The sequence below is a fragment of the Rhinoraja longicauda genome, chromosome 4 (genome assembly GCF_053455715.1).
Source record: "Rhinoraja longicauda isolate Sanriku21f chromosome 4, sRhiLon1.1, whole genome shotgun sequence".
NCBI lineage: Eukaryota > Metazoa > Chordata > Chondrichthyes > Rajiformes > Arhynchobatidae > Rhinoraja > Rhinoraja longicauda.
Window position 1 is genome coordinate 63,496,734 of NC_135956.1, and position 21,125 is coordinate 63,517,858.

General features: G+C 38.2%; 1 protein-coding gene across 30 annotated transcripts in view; it reads left to right on the forward strand.

Moving 5' to 3' along the window:
* The window catches only part of rims2a (regulating synaptic membrane exocytosis 2a), a 711,765-nt gene that overhangs the window by 597,768 nt on the left and 92,872 nt on the right, over positions 1–21,125 (forward strand). For all 30 annotated transcript variants that reach the window (XM_078397872.1, XM_078397861.1, XM_078397867.1 and 27 more), the window contains one exon: positions 1,311–1,552. In XM_078397872.1, the coding sequence (XP_078253998.1) occupies positions 1,311–1,552 (242 nt within the window). The remainder of the gene's footprint in view (positions 1–1,310; positions 1,553–21,125) is intronic.

Below are 21,125 nucleotides of genomic sequence, written 5' to 3' on the forward strand. Positions count from 1 at the left end.
GACTCATGGGCAGAAGGGCCTGTTTCTACGCTGTATCTCTAAAACTAAAAACCTATGACCAGAGCCGCTGAATTTGTCTGTAGTGGTATGAAGAACTTCAGGGATACAGAAGAAGAAACCAGAATGAAAGGAATGAAGAGATTCTGCAGGATTGTCATATAGCTCAAGGCTATGGAGATGGGAATGAGCAAGGTCATATTAAAACTAAAGTATTATCAGACTCGGGTGAATCAATGGGCAGGATGAACGTCCTAAATTTGTTTTCAGTTTTGTTATCAAGTTTTGGAAGGTTACCAGGTAATGGGCAAATTGAGAAAGCTTTAGAATAGTCAGATTTATGTGTCATAAAGCCCGAAGTGAACATCTCTGCAGAAAATGAGGCACAGGTGGTAAAGGATAATGTTATGGAAGCCGAAATCAGCAAGTTTGATGCTGGAGAGCGTGAAGTGATGAAAACGTAGCTCCAGGTTAAGTTGCATGCCATGTCTGAAGAAACTAGCTTAAGTGCAGATAATGCCAATGTTTAAGACTAGAATGAATGAGGAGTTGTGGGAAAGGAGCACGAAAACAACAAAAAACCCGTATCATAAGAAAATCTGTTTAATCCAGAGGGGTTGAGTCAAAGAACCTGAGACTTTTTTGGTTTATGTGCCTGTCTCCACCACACACTGGAAATCTCTATCATCTCATTAACATCATTTAAAAAATTGAACAAATCATTAATCTGATTATATTGGAATCTTGATTATGTCATTGTAGATATTCCTCAGAGTTGATGTTTTCTCAGTATTTTGTTTTAATATAATAAAGGCCTCTGCATCTGTACCTCAATTTTATATCATGCTGGATAATACATGAACATTATTCTTGTTGATTGGCAGGTCTTTTGCAGTCCCAAAGAAAACCAGCAATAAATCTGGGCCCCAAGGGGCACTAGAGGCAGCATAGCAGAATAATTTTCAGTTTCTGGTTTAGTTAGCTCATGGCACATCCAAAATGAATGGTTATAATTCTTGTCTATAGCTATTTGTGAAAAAACTGGAGAAAAAAAAATCTGTAAAATCAACTGCTGCATGTGTCTGCAAAGTTTTCATTTGATTTTGTTTGTCACTTCAATTAATTTCAGGCCTTGCAAGGCCACCTTAAGGTATCAGAGAAATGCATTATTCTTACTCTGCAATGCCTTGAGCTGAATTGCTTTGTCCTCACATTTCCCAGTCCCTCTAGTTGAAACCTGTCCTCTTGTATCTTCCTCTCTCCTTTCCCCTGTCTTTTCTGTCAATTTACTTATCTGTATCAACGGCTCACAGTGTCTTTACATCTAAACTGCAAAGCAAACAGATGGAAACCTCAGGAAAGAACATGACGAAAAGCACCAGTGTGATTGGAGATATGTACAGCATAGAGAAGAATGATGGCAGCCAATCCGACACAGCCGTGGGCACTGTTGCCACCGGTGGCAAAAAACGAAGATCGAGCATCGGCGCCAAAATGGTAGCAATCGTAGGTCTCTCAAGGCGTAGCCGCAGCACATCACAGCTAAGTCATACAGGTAGGTGTCACTTTTTCTCAAGAAATATAATGCTATTGGGTATATTTCTCACAGCTGCACAATAATTATTCTAAATGCTGAAGATACTTTCCGGAGCAGATGAGTGCTGGTTAGAGTACTGATTTGAATATGTTTGTTCTGCTTCTCCTTTGCTCTAAGTTTTGAAAATAAGAACAAATTTAATTAGCATTTTGTTAGTGGACTTTTTGGACACATTAAGCTCCAAACTCCTTAATGGTTCTGACAGACACTATGTAATGAATGAGTGAAGGGGTGCAGCTAATTATTCCAAAATGCCTTATCATCACAAGTTTATATCTGAAATGAGCCATACAAAGTAACAATTATGTTCAAAGGTGATGGTTATCTTTTGGATAGTAAGGGTAGCCCTTTCAACCTATGTTGACACCTGCAGTCAAACACAAGAGTTAAATTGAGCTGGCTACAAGGTCAGTCAGTCCCTTGTAAATGAGCACAGGACATACAGTTTGCAGACCTGAAGTGTTGAGAGACATATGTCAGCAATAGGAAATCCACCTTGGCTGAGCTTCCTAAACCAGCTACACATGGCTTTGGAAATGTGACTGAATGGAGATATTGACCCTGTAAAAGGTACGTGATGAAATTTCAGTCAAACATTTTTATTTATTTTACTTCTTTCTAAGATTTTTATTATTAATGTTTTAATGTGTTGCATTAATAATTTTATAAAAAGGTGAGTAATTTTCATTTTAATTACTTAAAGTAATTGTAACATCTTTTAAACATCTCTGAAAAAACATGAGCATTTAAGAAACACACATCTCTGCCTGAACAGACTCTGTCACGAGCCATGGTTTCATTTCCTGTCTTTCATTCTGCAAGGCTTATCAGAGTAACTTGGAATCGGACTCGGGTCTAAACCACCTGAGGCCTAGTTGTTGCTTAGGCCTTACTACAACTTGTTAAACACAATGTGGGAGGGCAATCATCCCTCTGTATCCAGCCAGATAACAATGTGCAGTGCCTGGAGGCTTGCCCAAATGACAAATTGAATCCAGCTCAATTCAGCCTGAAGTTGATTACACATTGTTAGTTCTCAAGAAGTTTGAAAAGTGCCCCCACAAAGCAAAGGCACATTTCTATCTTTTGGATGGAGTTTGTTCACAACATTAATAATACAATATGCTAGATTTGATTTAAGTGATAATGGAATGAAGAATATTGTTAATTTATTGAATTACATGTGATTTTCTTACAAACATTTTTAAAAAATGAACAGAAAATACTTTATCAGGAATATATATTTTTATAATATGAAAACATATTAAATAAAAAGCAAATTTATATTTGCATTGTTATTTTCAGTGCTCAAAAGGTGAAATTGAATAACAAATATTAATCATTTCTTATTAGAACACTACAGGCAACAACCAAATAAAGTGGGTTACCTTTAATGGTTACCATTCTAGTAATGGAAATTAGCCCTTACAAAATTTACAAATCATTACAAAAACATTTGAGAAATGGAATAAACTTATTTTTCGCAAAAGTTAATTGAAAAAGTTAATTGAAAAGAAAGTAAACAAATGAACATTTTGATTTCAAGTCACATTTCTTAATGCAGGCATAGATGACGTAGCTTTGTATTCTGGAAAATCACAATACAGGCTGCTTTGTAGGAACGCAACTCTTCCATAATGGAAGGTCACCTGTACATTGCAATTAATATTTTTTACAAATGTTGATGGTATTCAGTTTTGTGTCATTCATTTATTCCACTCTATACTTCTGTCCCCACTTGCAAAGTTTTCATAGAGTTTTTTTGTTTCTCTCAAATTTATGTATTTTTCCAGTATATACTGAATTCAGAATGTGTGGCATGCACTTCATGTAATCTATATATTACTAACACTCTCTGTTTGTTTGTTATTTGTTATGATGTTATGATGTATATTTGTTATGATGTATATATATTATCAGCCATGTATGTGTGCCCCCGTCACACGATAGCGCTACAATAGTGCTACAATTTTAGCACCACCCTAATCACCATTGTCCTGGCCATGCTTTATAACTTAAATAATTACCTTTTAAACTGATTTTATTACGATCCTCAGCATGTGACGTCACAATGGGACCCTCACGTGTGCCAGCTAATGAGGGAGGGGGGCAAGGGAATCGCGGCCAATAAACTGACTTTAACGAATGCGCACCCTCCCCTCCCCCCCCCCGAGGACCAGCGGGAGGACCACCGCCCATCCCGGCATGCCCCGCACCTGAACTTCCTCCCGTGGTGCAGCGCGGCGCCAGATAGAAGGCGAAAAAAGATGGCCGCTGGCAGGACGGCCGCTCTCCTGCTGCTGGCCACCACGATGGTCACCCGGGGCCAGGGTGAGTGGCTCCCTCTCCCCTTTCCTCTCCCCCTTCACCCGCAACGGGCCCCGGGGAGAGCAGGAGGAAGATGGTCGTCGTCCACGTCGTCTCATCGTTCACCCCCGTCTTCTCCAGCACACGCTTCAACCGACGGCGTCGTCGAGTCCCCGCTCCTGCCTGAGCCCAGTGCCCTGGATAATCACCTGACTACATCGGGAGGATGGAGCGGGAGGGAGGAGGGGGGATAAGAGGGATTGATTTGGTGAGTTGGGGGGGGGGGGGTGAGGATGCTGGAGCAATACAGGAGAGGCTTTGGGTCCATGGCTCGCTCTGGTTGCAGCGCTGGTGCCATGGGACCGAGGTGAGTGGCACCCTCTCCCCTTCCCTGTCGTCCCCCCCGCCCACGGCCCCGGGAGACACTCCCCGCCCGGCGGACAGCCTATTTTTGGAAAGGACCTCGGATCCATCTTTATTTTACATCGGATCTTTATTTCACTGAGATTCAATTTTTTATTTTAATCAATTTATTTTTAAGAAAAAACGCGATTTTCCAAGGTCACTGTGGAAACCCTACGAGGAATGGGCTCAATGGTCCACTTGGTCTAGTGTTAATTAAAACTATATGTTGCTCCTGTTGATAGTGCATTATGGGGTATTTATAAAGGTTAAAAAATTACATTTTATGCATTAGACCTATTCTGTTTTCCTCCATATTTTTTGGAGTACATGCGATGCACACAAGCTCGCTAAAATTGTTTAGGTTTGCTACATTTTGTTCTTCTGCATAAAATTATATTGAAATCATAAGATGGCAACAGGCCATTGGCTACTTCTAATCCAGAGTGGGGCATGCTCAGAACAGTAGTTCCAATACCATGAAATTACCTTGTCCTTTTACTCAGTTTGTCTACAACCAACAATTTTTATGATTTATTATGATTATGATGTGTTATATTTATGACTTGACATGATTTGTTATTCAATCAGAACTTTGGGAGAGTATTTAATTTGTGTAAAAAATCATTCTGCTGTGTTCCAAATTCTGTTTTTGATTTTAGTTTGAATAGCCTCACTTGTACATTTGTTTCTTTTCATAGTATTTTACCTGGTTGTGGTTTTAAAAGAATATTAATACAGTCCTTAATCTTCTCCAATCTTCTAATTAAAAAAATCTTAATTTTTCTCCTTCATTTGTTATAAAATTTTAATATGTCTGTAGTAATTATGGAAACAAAATTTAAGTATCCCAATTTTTTTTCTTAAAAAAACATGTTTAAACACAGCCGCTGAATTGTCTTTCATTTTTTTTTATGTTTACATATACTAATTCTACTTGAATGTTCCAGCCTCATCCAAAATCTTGGCATTTGCTTTGATCTAAGATGGTTTTGTTGTGTGCTGTCTGAATGCATACAATTAGTCTATATTTTGAGAACAAGATGATTTCTTTATAAATTAACCTATTTCAAAATGGCCACGCCAAAATTCATCTTGTTTCTGTGTACGTAAGAAGAGTTTCCAAATCTGTGGTTCCTCATCTGCTGAAATCCTAGCTTGTTGCTCTAAAATGTTCCAAAATAAGAGGCTAAATAGGGGCTATGAAATATCCATGGAGACTAGGATTAAGGAAAATCCCCAAACATGTTATTTCTACATTAAAAATGAAGGCAATTAGAGTGAAAGATAGACCATTCAATGACAAAGGATGGAATTAATATCTGGAGCCAGAGGAAGCGAGTGAGGTACTAAATGAGTACTTCTCATTGGTATTCGCCAAAGAGAATGACATGGAGGATAATGAAATCAATGGGAATGCTTATATTCTAGGGCATGTAGAAATCAAGAAGGAGGAGGTGTTGGATATTCTTGGAGAAATGCTATGGGGCAGATTTATGTTAATTTGGAAAGACAAGATTTCTAAGGGGGAACTACTAACACTAATTTGATTGAGTTTTTCAGATGGAAACCAAGGACATTGATAAGGAAGAGTAATAGATTTTACCTACCCGGACTGTAGTTAGGCATTTCTCTGCGTCTGATATTGTACGGTGTTCCAGAGGTTAAGGCACATGGAATCAAAGAAGGGCTAACTAATCGGATGTAAAATTGTAAAAACAATCAACTGCAGATGGCTGGTTTACCAAAGAAAGGAACAAAATGCTGGACCAACAGCGGGAAGGCAGCATCCTTGGAGAACATGGATAAGTGATGTTTCATGTCGGGAACCTTTTTCAGATCTAAAATTGGCTTGGAGATGGGAAATAGAGGATAGGGAATGGATGTTTTTCATTTGAAAGTTTATGGCAAGTGGTGCATCACAAGGATCAGTGCTGGAAACTTTGCTGTTTGTGATGTATATTAATGACTTGGATGTGAATGTAAGAAATGATTGATACATTTGTGGATGAATCAAAAATTGGTAGTTTGTGGATGCTGAAGAAGGTTGTCTAAGGCTACAGAGAATATGGATCCAATAGAAAATGGGGCTGAGTATTGGCAGCTGGAATTTGATCCTGGTTTTTGGCAGGTTTAAGGTGAGAGGAGGGAAATTTAAAGGGGTTATACCTTATAACCTGAAGTGAAAGGTTTTTACATGTGGGGAATGGTTGATATCTGGAATGCACTGCCAAAGGAGGTGGTGGAATCACGTACTATTACTATCTTTAAGAGGCATTTACACAGACACTTAAATAGTAAAGGCATAGACAGATGTGGTACTTATGCATACAATTGGGATTATCCTGGATAGGCAAAAAGGTCAGTAAGGGCATGGTGGGCCAAATACTTGTTTCTGTGCTGTATTACCATGACTCCCTTACAGCAAAATCAGCAAGACCTCACACAAGCACCCATGGCTTATGACCAATATCTGACATGACATACGTGTGGCCTCACTGGTGACTCGTAACAGATTTCAGGAAGCAAATAGCTTCCACATTATTCTGCAACGGACACCAGAAGAGTTGCAAATGAGATTGTCGGTGGTTCTTTAAATTAGACAGTTGCAGATCAGGCAAAAATTGTTCTATTATGAATGGCTTTTGACAGACAAGTATTGGAAAAATGCCCTTGAATTTCATCTGGCAGCACTAAGGAATGATGTTATATAATGAATGATGTTAGGTGTGCATCTAGTATCATTTTCATAAATGCACCCTGGAGGGAATTTCCAGAGTGACATGAAATGATTCAGAAGTGACAGTAAATAGATATCATTGTAGTAAAAGTCAATTTTCATGCACATGGTGCTGAAATAAATAGCGCTAGGCAATCATATTGTTAGGCTCCAGTTGATATGCTGATGCTAATGGAAAAGTATCTGTACAGTAGAATGGCTCTGTCATAGAAAGACATAACAATATAGCAAGAATACAACAATTATTTTCTAAATTAAAAGAAAAAAACATGGTACTAAATGGGGTGGCATAGTGGCACAGCTCCAGCAACCCAGTTCAATCACAACCTCCATTGTTGTCTGGGTGGAGTTTGCATGCTCTCCCAGTGAATGTGCATGTTTTCTCCAGGTACCCCAGCTTCCTCCATATTCCCAGATGTGCCGATCGGTATGTTAATTGGTCATGGTAAATTGCTCCTCGTTTGTAGGTGCATTTACAGAATCTTGGGATAGTAAATGGGAATAAGAGAAAAATAAAATGGGATTAATGTGGAATTGACTAAATGGGTGCTTTAATATTCAACATGGACTCAGTGAGGCAAATGGTCTGTTTACATGGTGTGACTCTCTGACCTTAAATATCAGTTATTGATGTCCAAATAATTTCAATGAATTTGGAGGGGATTGTTCCTGGTATCCTAGCCAATATTTATCACTTCATCAACATCACAGGGAATAGGGGATCATGGCATAATGGTTGAATTACTGAAGGGTTTATGAGATAGGAGATTATGGTGTTGTGGTTTAGTTATCACAGGGGATATGCAAATGTGGTGTAATGGCTGAGTTACTGGACTGGTATCCAGATGCCTGGACTGTTAATTTGAAGAAGTCAGTTTGAATCCTATTATGGTAATTGGGAAATTTTAATTCAAATTATTAATTATATTAGTAATGAAGAGATGGTATCTCTGACAAAGCAACAGTAGAAAATCAGATATGGCCTGTTAATAAATCCATGCTGACTATCCTTGATTAATCCATGCATGTCTAAGAAATAATTTATATTATTCTGTATTTTTTGCAGTATTTTGGCAACCACCGCTAATGTTTCTGTCTCCTCCAAATTTCTCCGTTTATATACTGGTGTTGTGTTGGATGCCTTCTAGTCTTCTGTATTTCAGAAAGATGGTGGAAGACTCATTTTTTAAATTCTTGTTTCTCTGAAGAGTTTGAACAGAATTTGATATGTTCTTGTAATGTATCTATTTTCATTTATGTTAAACTACGTCATTAATTCCTCTCTTGGCAAGTTTATCTCATGCAGTACTTCACATTTTTCTTCACTAACATCGCTCAATTCCCTAATCCGTCTTGTGAGGACAGAAACAAAGTATTCATTGATAACCATGTCCATATGTTCCATCTCAACACACATCTCTCTTTCAAAGACCAAACAAAAAACTTATGGATGCCCAAAATCTGAAGTAAAATCAGAAAATGCTGAAAATAACTCAGCAGAGTGGTCAGCATCTGTGGAGTTTTAGCTAACATTTCAGGTTCATGAACTGGGATAATTTATAAAATAGACAAGTTTTAAGTTGCCAAGAAGAGTGGTGATATGGAGTATAAAGGGACTGTCAGTGAAAGGATAGAGATCAAGAGACGATAGAAGACACAGATTGATGTCGATTAAGGTAGGGTAAAGAAAGCTATTCTATCTGGAGAAAATTTAAAAAGTGGAGAACAGAGAAGAGAAAAATAAAAGAAAAACAAGCTGGAACTGTAGGCTACCTGTGATAAGCTGTTGGTAATCTGGAGTAATGGAGACTTCTAGAAAAAGACATGCTCATAATATGTATGAGTTTTCCTGATTTTCGATATCATATATGTTTTCTATTTTGGTCAAGTTTCCTTTTTAATTTTGCACTCAATATACCCATTTGCATCTATTCCTCTGCAGTATTAATATCTTGAAATCTAAAATTAACTTTTCTTTCTTGTCTTATGGTACTCTGCTGTAATTCTGGTTTCCAAGCATTTGATATCCAGGGGTCTCTAGATCTGGAAGTACAACCCTGTTTCTCCGAAGATCATATTTACACTGCATTCATCATATCCCTGAATGTCTTCTGCTTCTCTGAACGTTTTACTCTCAAATAACAGTTTCCTGATATCTTTTACGAACCTGGAAACATATCTTCTTGCTTTTCCGCATCAGCTGTTCTCGAACTGCACTGTGCTAAAATCCCCTAAAAACTGTCCTAAAATGCCAAAGTGACTGGATGGATATCATTGCAAACATATTGGAATCATGGAGAGTCTTATTGTTCAGGTGTCTCAACTGCCCAGAGGTTGGCCAGAGATGGTGGCTATCACAATTGTGAAGTGGTTAGTCATTCTCTAGCGTTTTCAACAAGAACATTTGGCAAAATATTCTGTTTGAAAGAAAATTAAGCAGAAAAAACAACATATTTGATAAATTAAAAAAATAATGATGAATCATTTTCTTTTAATTGTATTTTCTTATTAACGACCCTATTAGTAGGCTTACTTGAAATTATATTACAGAAATGACTTTGAACAGGCACCATGGAGAGCAAATAAATAGAAATAGGAGTAGACTATTTGGATCCACATGTCTGCAATACCATCTGATAAAATCATGGCTGATCATTTACTTCACTACCCTGTTCAAACACCAACCATATTTATCGACTCCCTTAATATCTAAAAATCTGTCAAACGCTGATTTAATATATTCACAGGCTGAGCCTCCAGAGCTTTCATGTGTACAGAATTCCAAAGATTCATCCTGTTAGACCCCTTATTGTGAGTCATTTGGTTTTAGACACCTCCGACAGCAGAAACATCACCTCTGCATCTATCCTGTTTAGTTCCATTCAAAATTGGCATGCTTCAAAGAAATCACCCCTGCATTCTTCCAACTTCTAGATCAGGAGGATGCAATCTATTTAAACTCTCCTTAAAGGATAATCTCCACATTTCAAGAATAAATCTTGTGAACCCACACTTCCCTCATTGAGTATCCTTTCCTAGGTAGGAAGACTATCAATTTTTCTTTTTATCCCCACATTTTATTTTAGTCAACTTGTTTCCAAACAGAGGAGAAAATTCTTACATGTTACTTCTCTGATCAACTAAACACGAAATCTACACAAGATTTTCTGTTTTCTGAATTTCTATAATAAAGCTCAGACTGCTTTGATTCACATTTTTATGTTAGTGCTAATCAGGCTAAGAGGTTCCCAAGTTTGTGAAGGTTTATAGATTAAATCCAATCATGATTGCGTAGACTGCTGATAAATGTTACCTCTGTGGTCAGTTTCTGAGAATAGCATGGCAGGTTTGCCTTAATAGGTGAGATTAAGTAGATTGGGACAGGATAATACAAAATTAATAAGAATCAGAGGTGATCTCATTAAAACGTACATAATTTCTACACGGTTCAACTGACTACACAGGGAGAATATTCCTCTTGACTAAAAAGTCCAGAACCAAGGGTCAAAGTTTCAAAAATGTCGTGAGCCTTTCAGAACTGAGATGAGATATTGCTTCACTAACAGGGTATTACACTTTTGGAATCTCTATCCTGGAGGGCTCTGAAGGCTCAGACATTGGATTTGTTCAAAATAGATATTATTGCTGAATTTAGGGCACTAGTTAGAAGATCAGCCAGGATATTGATGAATGGCAAAGTAAGAACCAGCTACATGTGGTACTCGTACACCTAATTTCTGGGTTTTTATTGCTGGCAAGTAGCAGATCCCCGGTTAGTCCACTTTACTAACTGTTTCTTCCAGTATGTCACGGTTGTTGTTTTTCACTGGGAGGCAGAGGTGTTCCAATGGCAAGTGATCAACTGCACTTAGAAACAATAGATTGGATCCTACCTGATCTAGTCCACTTCTTGCACATGCACAGACCCCCCGTGTACTATTCCTGCAACTGCACTTGCAATGTGCAGCACTGCAGGACAGATGGTGCTCCATGCCACATCCATCATGAAAGCAGCAGCAGCTGCAAGTGGTGACTCAACCTCAAGGAGTGGATCTGGGGACCATCACAACTGCCCAAAGTTAGCTGATTGGAAATGACAGAAGAATAGGGCATTGACACAGCAAGTTGAGCTGCTGCCACAGATGTAGCAATCCAGATGCAATCCTGACCTGCAGCACTGCCCATATAGTATCTGCATGCTTTCTCTGTGACCACATAGGTTTCTGCCGTGTACTTTAGTAATGTATTCTCCAGCCCAAAAGTGCATGGATTGGTATATTAATTGCCCATTGCAACTTGCCCCTGGTGTGTAGGGGAGTGGTTAAGGGGAAGTTGATGAGAATATGGGGAGAATACGTTACAAGGAAAATAGGTAAGGAAATAACATTGCACAGCGAGTTGACATGGGTCAAACAGGACTCCTTTGTTGTGTGGAAATAGGAAATTAATAGCAGAAGATCTGATATCATTGACTGTAAAGATGTTGGTTCCAGCTGTAAACATGATGGAAAATTCACCACGACAACAGTTTCATGACAATTCTGTGTGTCATACTGATTCTAACATAATAATGTATTTGCAATTAAATATAAGGCATGTCAAAATGATATTGGTAGCACCATCTGAAAAACTGATTATCCAGTTTCATTCATTATAATTGGTTCTCAATTCCGATGAAGATCTATAAACATGTGGGATAATTTTAAGGTGCGGTAAATATAGCTTTGAGGAGATATTCAGGTTGCAGGAACGTGCCTGGAACCCAAGAGTCTCTATTGACTTAACTAGAACTATCAAACAAGCCATTGAGTGGCTTTATTAAACCTAACTGGTAAATAATGGGATATTTACAGTTTATCCGCCAAGAGATAAAGTCATTAATTAAGAAAATGTTCATGTTTTTTTCAGAATCATTGTACAGAAAGGAGACTATTTTTCTAATCACTAATTTCTCCAGCTAAATTATCTCAACTGTACTTCTAATTGTTTTCCGGCTTTTTTTTTGGCCATAACATGTTTTCCTGAGCACCTACTTTTCTTTAATATCTAAAGTTAAACTTCCTACAACTTGGATCATATACTGTTTTAATCCTTTCTACCACTAAGTTTATGTACTTTTTTAACAGCATGTCACCACACAGCTCTATTAATCCATGAACACATTGTGTTGCACAGGGCAATTATCAAACAGTTAATGCCACACCATTTAAAATATTTTAAGATAGATGATCAAAGCATTGATCTGTAAAGTATGTTTGAAGGCTTACATTAAGAATGATTAAAAAAATAGTGCGCATGAAGTAACAGGACTGAATTAATATGATTTTGTCAGAATGTAGTTTCCCACAAAATTAGTCTTTGTTGTAGGTAATGTTTTATTAAGGATCTATTGCTGGGCTTGCTTACCCATTCAATACACTAAATCATGGATTAAACTAAATATTCTCTTAACATGGAAATCCTGAAGGTGCTGGAAATCTGAAACAAAAAACAGAAAATGCTGGAGATACTCAAGTCAGGCAGCAGCTGTTAACAGATAAATAATACCGAATCAACTTAACATCTTGCATAATGGACTCGAGCAGTTGCCACTCTCCCATTTTATTCAAAGCACTCACAGAAGTTCAGAAATGATTGGATTGATTTCTGCTTGGCACATTCCAAATTTATTTCCAGGGACCAGATTATTTAATGGAAGTTCTAGGTTGGGTTGTGCTGGTTGAGGTCTGTGGGTCCAATGGGAACCACTGGCATAGTCTCCTGCAGTGGGACATGCCACAAATCCAGGGCAAGCACAGGATTCTGTCAGACCACAGCAACGTTTGAATCTTCCTTAGGAGGATCCTACACCAACAGACCTGACTTAAAGAGGAATTCCTATTTTACCCTAGCCAGAGGATTAGGAGCAATATGATAAGTTCAGTTATTTGTGTTTGTTCTTATTTACTGTACTGTTTTAATTATTAATTTAATTAGAGTCATATAGCTATACCACACAGAAAAAGGTCTTATTGCCAACCAATCTGTGTTCCTTAACTAGTCCCATGTACCGGTATCCCTACAACATTGAAATTGTACCCGCCTTTTCGGCTCCATCAGGCAAATTGTTCCATATATCTACCACCTTATATGTGGAAAAAGTTGCCCCTCAAGTCCTTTTTAATATTTTCCTCTCTCATCTTACATCTATGCATCTCCAGTGAAAATGACTGTGATCATTTACCTTATCTATGCCCTTCATGATTTGATATACCTCTGTAGGTTGCACCAATCTCCTAAACTCCAGGGGAAAATAGCCCCAGCCTTCCCAGCCTCTCGTTATAACTCAATTCCTCCAATCTCAACAACACATATGCATGAATGTTATCTATACCATTCACAGCCTAATGACAGCCTCCTAAGCTGGGCGACAAGAGCTACACACAATTCTCCATGTGTCTTTTCTCCAATGACTTGTACAGTTGTAACAAATATATTTTAAAGACTCTTTCAAAGCTAGGTGAGCTTTAACAGGAAAATTGGTACTCCACCCGCAAATTTGCCTCCTGTCAAAGCTATAGGGTGAACTAAGATTAGGGTGTCAGTACACCTACCAATGCCAACTTGTGGCTGAAGCCTTGCTTCATTTCAGGTCATGATCAGGAGGGAAGGTACCATAATTATTCACAAGGTCCAATTATCCTTGGCTGCTAGTTATGAATGAGAATCTAACATATCTCAATTTTTACAAGGGATTTGAAATCTCATATTATCATACCTCTGGAATGGCAGTAGAACATGTTTTAGATGTTTCAATGTCAGTGGCACATCTTTATTGGAAATAGGATTTTAGGTATGTATACACTTTATAATTGGAATCTTCATGTGCAAATTGTAGAAGAAGCAGTAGCTTTTCAAGATAAGGTTCCAGAAAACAAGTGTTGAGTGACAACACGTGATCAAAGTATATACAAATAACCAAGTTATATACTGTATGCTACATTTATGCTACATTTATTTGCCTAAATTTGGTAGAGATATGTTGCATCCTGATTAAGTTAAAAAATTAGAGTTTGAAGAAGAGTTCTAACCCAAAACATTGTCTATCCATTCCCTGTGCAGTTGTTGCCAGACCCGTGATGTTACTCCAGCAATTTGTGCTTTGTTCAAAATTCCAGCATCTGCAGTTCCTTGTATTTCCATTCTAATTACTTTGACATGCAATGCAAATTTTGTCTGTTCTACAGCTCTGATTAAAACTGAAAACGTCCCAGAATTGATTGAGCAGTCAGCTGTAGTGTACAGATCATTTATTTGAATAGATATAATTGCTGATCTAGGCAATTTGTCAAAAGGTTATTTGTGCGGTTACACTAAATTGTTATGAGAGTATGTAAAACATTGAACTAAACAAATGCAGACTGCTGTATTTGTTCCTTTCACAGGGAGTATGCAATGAACTCATGCCATCTGCTTGGCTCATCATCATAAAACAGATCTTAAAATTGCAAACACATGAGAATAAAACTCCGCAATGTCGATCCATGATTAATATTTACTTTTCTTAATTGATTCCAGCCAATAGCTTTCCATTATTGATGTCACCACACATTTGTTGTCCTTGGAACTGACAATATAACAATGTTTCCCGTCCCACGTTTGTATATCCCACTTATTATAAATTACATTATCAACTGAGAACAGAAAAATTCAGCCTGACCTTTTGTGCATTCGCAACCTGAAGCTAAAAGTTAAATTATTGAGAACTGAACAAGGCTTGTTTACTTTGTGAATTGTAAATGTGTGCCCTCTTTCATAGTTTCCACCAAACCACTTGGCGAAAATAATTCTGTACTTTCTGTGTGGAAATTGACCACACAGCCACATTCTGGAAGTTCTTTTTTTTTGTTTTCTTTCCACAGATGTTGCTTGACCTGAGTTTTCCTGCACTTTCAGTTTTATTTCAGATTTCCATCTTCTATAGTTTTTCTTTAACTCCACTGATTAGCCTCCCTATTAATATCTTCTATTTGGAAAAATCCAATTGTAAAGATGAATTCAAAATGTGGGTCTATTTACCATGTATGGGTGATCAAAAGTTGTCATAAATGGGATTGATATTGCTCTGTGCAAAGACTGACATGTTGGTCTAGAAATTCTGACACGTTGCATCGATTTTTTAACACGTCTATGCATAATGAAGATGAACATTGTAAAAAGCGCTTCCTACCCTCATCAACATCCAAATCATACTATCCTGAAAACTTGACTTGGCACTTCTTTTGTGACTCACTCTTGTGCACTTGGGCCTCAATCACCATCCAGCCATCAATCGCCTCTCCATCTTTACCACCCAGAGATTTATCCCACCAAGTCCTCATTATTTAGCCAACTTCCATCACCAGCCTCACTCTATCCTGCAGGCCCTGATTGGCTGTCAACCTCTGGCAGACATTACTAACACAACCCAGACTAGGCCAATTAGGGCCACAATCATGAGCCAACAAACGTGAGCCCCCTCTGGTTTAGTTTAGTTTAGAGATACATTGTGGAATACATAATATTATAACCAATTCGACCAACATAATACAAAATACCTAACTTATCACATGCTATATCCAATTCATGTTATGGAGACACTTATAGCAGAACTACCTGGAGTAAAAATGATAAGCCACTATCCCTCTACTTAAAAATTCAGATTATTCAGCATCTGGATCATCTGGTATTATTTACCATATTCCCTTCCACCTCACCTAGGATCCAGTTCCTGCACACCCTTGAACACACCCAGGCCTTAGCTCTCATGCTCCCTTTCTGGTAATCTTCTCTTCGAGAGGTAAATCTCATGTTGTAATAATTCAAAGCTTTGAAACAACACATGGCCTCTTGAACATACTGCATCACCACAGCAGATTTCCCTTTTGTTAAATGCAGTCATCAAAGTTATTTTTGAATAATCTCCTGATAGCAAATTTGTACAAATGAAGTTTTGTTTTCATGGTTCACAAGTGTGACTGCCACTTTCTCCTCTTGAGTCAGCATCAAACCACTCAGGTTAGCTTGACACAGTGCTGTTCAGATGGGAGTTTCGGATTTTTCACCATGTACCAATGAAAGAATGGTAATGGTAATAAATTCCAAGAGATTTATTCTTCTCTAAATTATATTACCTTTGCTAAGATGTTTGTGTTTTAAAGCTAAGGCAGATATATTTCCCTGATGATGCAGCATTGAAGGTGATCGAGTGACTGAGTGATTGGAGTCACTGAGGGTGGTGGATATATGGAACGAGCTGCCAGAGGAGGTAGTTACGGCAGGCACTATAACAACATTTAAAAGACATTTGGGCACGGATAGAATAGGAAAGGTTTAGAGGGATGTGGGCCAAATGTGAGTAAGTGGAATGAGCGTTGAGGGAAAATGTTGGTTGGCATGGATTTGCTGGGCCAAAGTGTGTGTTTCTGTGCTGTATGTGCTGCGCTGTTCTAAGCAGTATGACTCTATGACTATGAGTGCACAACATTAAACTTCTCACAATCAGGCTTTGACATTGGATAGGCCATTTGTGAAACAGGTCTGTTTATATTATTTACAGTTGCCTTTTTGGTCTGGAATCATTTGCACACACAAAGCAATAGGATGAAGATTATCTGAAAATGGTTAATATCATATTCTGAAGAGGCATTTGGTTGTGTTGAGACTGATGGAGGAGTGGAGTAGGGGTGGCTGATTGAAAGATGCAATATGAGGACAGATGGTAATTGTGAAAATAAAATTTCTAACTGCCTTTTCTGGTTTCAGTGTAATTTCAAAGCAGTATATTTTGTTACAATTTACCTGCTAGTCACTGCCTTAAACAAAAGTATTTGCACTATGCAGCAATTACCAGAACTTAAAACCCTTTGGAGATAATGAGCATATTTGTTTAAAATATTTTTTCCTGTACTTTGTGCCTGGATGAATAGTCAATTGCAATACCGATCTGTTTTTTATGATATGGTTTCCCCGATTCTAAATTTTAGTAATGCATGCATATCAGATCAATCAGCTTTTTGTCATAAAACGTTACCAGAGTGGCATTTAAGAGGATTTTAGATAGGCACATGGATATTCGGAAAATGGAGGGGTATAGAAGAGATGCAGCTAGAGTTGATTAGTTTAACTTGACATCATGTTCAGCACGGACATTGTAGGATGAAGGACCTGTTCCTGTGCTGTACTATTATATGTTTGAAGTCCCAGCAACATCCTGGTAATTTTTTCTGCACTCTTTCCAGCTTAATGGCATCTTTCCTATATCAGTGTGACCATAATTAACCTATCAACCGGATTTCTTCAAAAACAATCTAGCACCACAACCTGCCTCACTCAGCCTGTTAGAGATATTCCCTTTGTCCTACCCATCCTTGCCAAGGTGAGAAGAATCCATTTGGTGGGGTAAGAGTGGGCTGATATGATGGGTCTGACAGGGCCGTATTAGCTATGAATTTGTGGGCAGGAGGTGGAATTGATCTATGTGGGGTTGGGACACTATAAGGCTGGAAGCTGCGGAAGGTAGATCTCCCAAGGAAGTGAGGCCCAAAATTGTCTCTAATTCATATTCCTCCATGTCCATGATTTAAATAACTTAAATTTGATTAGTATTTTGCCTTTTGTGGCAGAAATTATTCTGACCTGGTTTTTTGGTTCAGGTTCTGTGTATTTTGTATTAATACACACAGCAGAGAAATTGTTTAACGCTTGAAGTGTTTTTGAAATCTGCAAGAAAATAACAACCTATTGACATCTACAACCTTACCAAAGCTATTACGCTTGATTGTTATTCTATTGGCAAACACATAGCTAAATCGGGAACTGTCAAGTTCCAAATATACAAAACAAAATAATTTGATTTTGATTATATTGGTTGAGAGGTATGATGGAAGTTTTTATATCAAACTAGAAAAGAGGGACCCGTTGGGTAGAAACCTCTCCTACATTGATCTAGCACCCTCCCACTCCAATCCCCCTCAACCCCCCTTATCCCCCCTCCTCCCCTCCCTCCCCCCCACTCCCCCCCACCCACTCACCCACTCCATCCTCCCTCAATCACCTTATCCCCCGCTCCCCCCCCCCTCCCCCCCACCCGGGTCGGTTAATAAAGTTTAAAAAGTGATTTTTAAAGTTTAAAAAGTGAATAACTTTTAAAATATAACAACCATTTGAACCGCAGGCCAATGGTGAGTATGATGGGCCTAAAATTGTTGCGCTATTGTGTACTTTTTTGTCTGTATTTCGGGTATAATATACGCACGAAGAAACAGACAAACAAACATGAGAGTTTTAGTCAACTTTAGATAGATATATTGAGCAGACAAATGTGAGTGATTGAATGTCAGCACTTGATACTTGATACTGATTTGATACTGGAGACTTGTTCATTCATTCTGCAGGATTAGGCTAAGCTTAGTGTTAAAATCCTAGAATGGATCTTAAATATATAACTTTGTAATTTAGAGACTGGATTACTATCAAGTTAACCAATAAGGCAAGCGGATAGTTCACTTGCATAGTTAGGCCACAGTTAGATCTGATCATGATTTATTCTATGCCAAATGTATGCAAATATTCTAACATTTCCACCATAACTTGCAATAAAAGTATTGAAGCCTTCGTCCATGAATTGTTCTGTTTGAATACTCACTGGCTTCGAACAAGGTCATATTTGTGTGGAGCTTCAGAATAGCTCATTCCAGCAGGAAGAGCAAAAGTACAATCATCACCCCAGGTGACAAAAACAGTGAAAAGATAGCTTAATTATACTGGGTAGAGCATCATTCAAAAGAGTGCAGATTGAAAAATCATGTTCTTTTTTAGTTGGCACCGTTGTGGATAGATTGGAAGAGTTTCTTTGAAAAATTAAATATGTGTCAAAGCCAAGTATTTAACAAACCATACTGTGAGTTCTGAAGATGAGTCAGAAGTACAGTGTATCATTTTAATCACAAGAATCATACAGTGTAGAGGGAGGCCACCTGGCTCTTCATGCTTCTCTGGCTTTTTGAAAGAATGACCGATCTCTTAACTGCAATCTCTGACACTTTCTCTACAGCCTAAACCTTTTCATCTATGTATCCATGATGTTATGCATCGATATCGGACATTCATTTGTATATTACTTCAATCCTTACATTTTGCATTGGTAAACAGATGAGGAAACATAGAAATATAGGTGCAGAAGTAGGCCATTTGGCCCTTCGAGTCAGCACCGCCATTCAATATGATCATGGCTGATCATCCAAAATCAGTACTCCGTTCCTACTTTCTCCCCACATCCCATCATTCCGGTAGCCCTAAGAGCCATATCTAACTCTCTCTTGAATACATCTAATCATGGAAACATTGTTCTGTTCAAATTCTAGCATTTCCATGATAAACCAGCCTTAATAGTTATGTTAACAAATATTAGATTCCAATGCAAACATTAAATATTTGCCATTTTTTATTTCATTAATATTTGTTTTCAGTCTTCACTGTATTAATAGACTAATGTTTTCAGAGGGCACAAAATGTACCTATGAATAATATAACATTAATCCAATATAATTATTTACTGACATTAGAACATAGATGAATACAGATTAAGTAATTTGACTTTTATAAGCAGTCTGAATGTTGTTGTAAATTCAATCAACCTTTATCTATTTAAAATACCATAATCACAGCAGAGCTTTTTTGAGATTGCTATCCTAATATTCAGTCCGGAGAAGGGTCCTGACGTGGACCCTACATCCATCCATGTCCTCCAGAGATGCTGGCTGACCTGTTCAGTTACTCCAGAACTTTGTCTTTTGTTTTACATTGAATTTCCTTTTGTTTTACTACTGAAGCGCAGTAAAGATAAAACAAGAACAGAAGATGCAGGAGAATTTTGAAGCAGCAAGAGAATATATAGGGATAAGATACTTTATTAAGACTTGGTCGAAATTGATATATTAGAAGATGAGGTGTTGAGCATCGAAATGGAGGGAAGAGGATTCTTCAGTACTCCCATCCTCTTTTGCGATCAAGTCCAGCACCATTTCTATCTTAGACTTATTAACTTTTTGCATCAGCTACTCTTTGCAAGGGCAAGCCCCTTTCCTGTTATTGCGTTACATTGGTGTGCAAAAACAGGATAACCAGAAGCATTAGCTGGAAGAGATATTCAAGTTAGACATTGAGCTGGTGGACGGCCTTTCTGGCTCATTTTCTCATTGTTTTCACTGCTGGCCCACTCGCCTTTGATGTTGCCTGACCTACTGAGTTTATGCAGCACTTTATGTCTTCCTCAAGTTTCCAGCATCTGCAGTCTCTTGTGCCTCAACTTTGAATATATCTGCTATTCTGTGTGTCATATGGAAATAAGCACTTCCAGTGATTTAAGAAGTCTAAAAGGTGCCGGTATGTATAATTAATCGACATTCATGTCACATCTTGATTTTAAAATGACATCCTGCTTTTGTATTCATTCACAAACTTGTCCCTCACCCCTCTGTGTAAGCACCCACAATCCTCCAATTCTCGGTTCTTCGTGATCCTTTTTTTTCTGAGGAGTTCCTTGGGATTGAAGATATCTTGCTTCTAGTTCAGTTTTGTGGATGCTTGGGTAGCTCATTGTGGGAACCTTCCACAGATTCTTCCACAGATAGAGCAGGATATAATGCCTAATATAACCAATTCTTAATAGAGGTATCTGTTCCATACCATAGGTCTCCCGGTGCTTCAAAATATCTCCTACATCTGCTCTTGCTTCTTAGAGTCATACAGCATGGAAACAGGCCCTTCAGCCCAACTTGCCATGCTGGCCAAGATGCCCCATCTAAACGAGTCCCACCTGCCTGTGTTTGGCACATGTTCCTCTTAACCTTTCCAACCATGTACCTGTCCAAGTGTCTTTTAAATGTTGTAGTTTGTGGTAGTTTCTGAGGTGATGCAATCCTTCTACTGCTTATGATGGATGTGTGGCCTTGAGGTTCTCAACAGACTCCAAAAGCTTATTTTCTACATATATTTTCCGTGGGCCAGATGCTCCCAGGAATCAGTGATGGTGTTGAATTTCTTCACTAAAGCTTTGAACAT